General features: G+C 43.5%; 1 protein-coding gene across 1 annotated transcript in view; it reads right to left on the bottom strand.

Annotated features, from left to right (window-relative positions):
• EMH_0085490 (RNA polymerase Rpb3/Rpb11 dimerisation domain-containing protein, putative) overlaps positions 1 to 324 on the bottom strand; it is a gene marked incomplete at both ends in the record, with an annotated part of 1,613 nt that extends 1,289 nt beyond the window's left edge. The window contains one exon of the mRNA XM_013500914.1: positions 220 to 324. Coding sequence (XP_013356368.1) covers positions 220 to 324 — 105 coding nt within the window. The remainder of the gene's footprint in view (positions 1 to 219) is intronic.
• Positions 325 to 635: the final 311 nt, after the last annotated feature.

The raw sequence follows: 635 nt of genomic DNA, 5'->3' as shown, positions 1-635 counted from the left end.
GTTTAAGAGGGGTTAGGAGGGTTTACAAGGGTTTATGAGGGTTTAGGGGTTAGGGTTTAGAGGATAAGAAAGACAGAGGGAATAGGGATTGAGGGTTTAGGGTTTGGGGGGTTGAAGGGTTTGTGCTCAGCCCTGGGTAGAGAAGTTCTAGGGTTTATGAGGGTTTAGGGTTTATGAGGGTTTAGGGTTTATGAGGGTTTAGGGTTTATGAGGGTTTACGGGTGGTGCGGTGATAGGCAACGAGGGTTTGAGGGCCTCGTGAGGGTTTGCGGGTTGCAGCTGGCCGCCAAACCCTAAAATATAGAGAGGGGGGCCCCCCTGCATCTCCTGTTGTTTCTCTGCTTCTCTGTGTTTAGATATTTGTCTCCATCCGGCTGCATAAAAACCCTAAACCCTAAACCCTAAACCCTAAACCCTTGAAAAGTGTAAACCACCGAAAAAAACGAAAAAAGTTCGAAATTTTTTTTTTTCGCCGCAGAATTAGGGTTTAGGGTTTATGAGGGTTTAGGGTTTAGGGTTTATACCTTTGAGTATTTGTTCTTCTGTTTTATAATTATAATTAATGTTTAGTTGTTTTTTTGCTTGTTTTATTGCTTTTTCTATCTCTAGCAGCGCATGCAACACCACCTCTTTGG

This window comes from Eimeria mitis, genomic scaffold (genome assembly GCF_000499745.2).
Source record: "Eimeria mitis Houghton genomic scaffold, Emh_scaff6037, whole genome shotgun sequence".
Lineage (NCBI taxonomy): Eukaryota > Apicomplexa > Conoidasida > Eucoccidiorida > Eimeriidae > Eimeria > Eimeria mitis.
The sequence above is the reverse complement of the archived record's forward strand: the minus strand, read 5'-3'. Positions and strand labels throughout refer to the sequence as shown.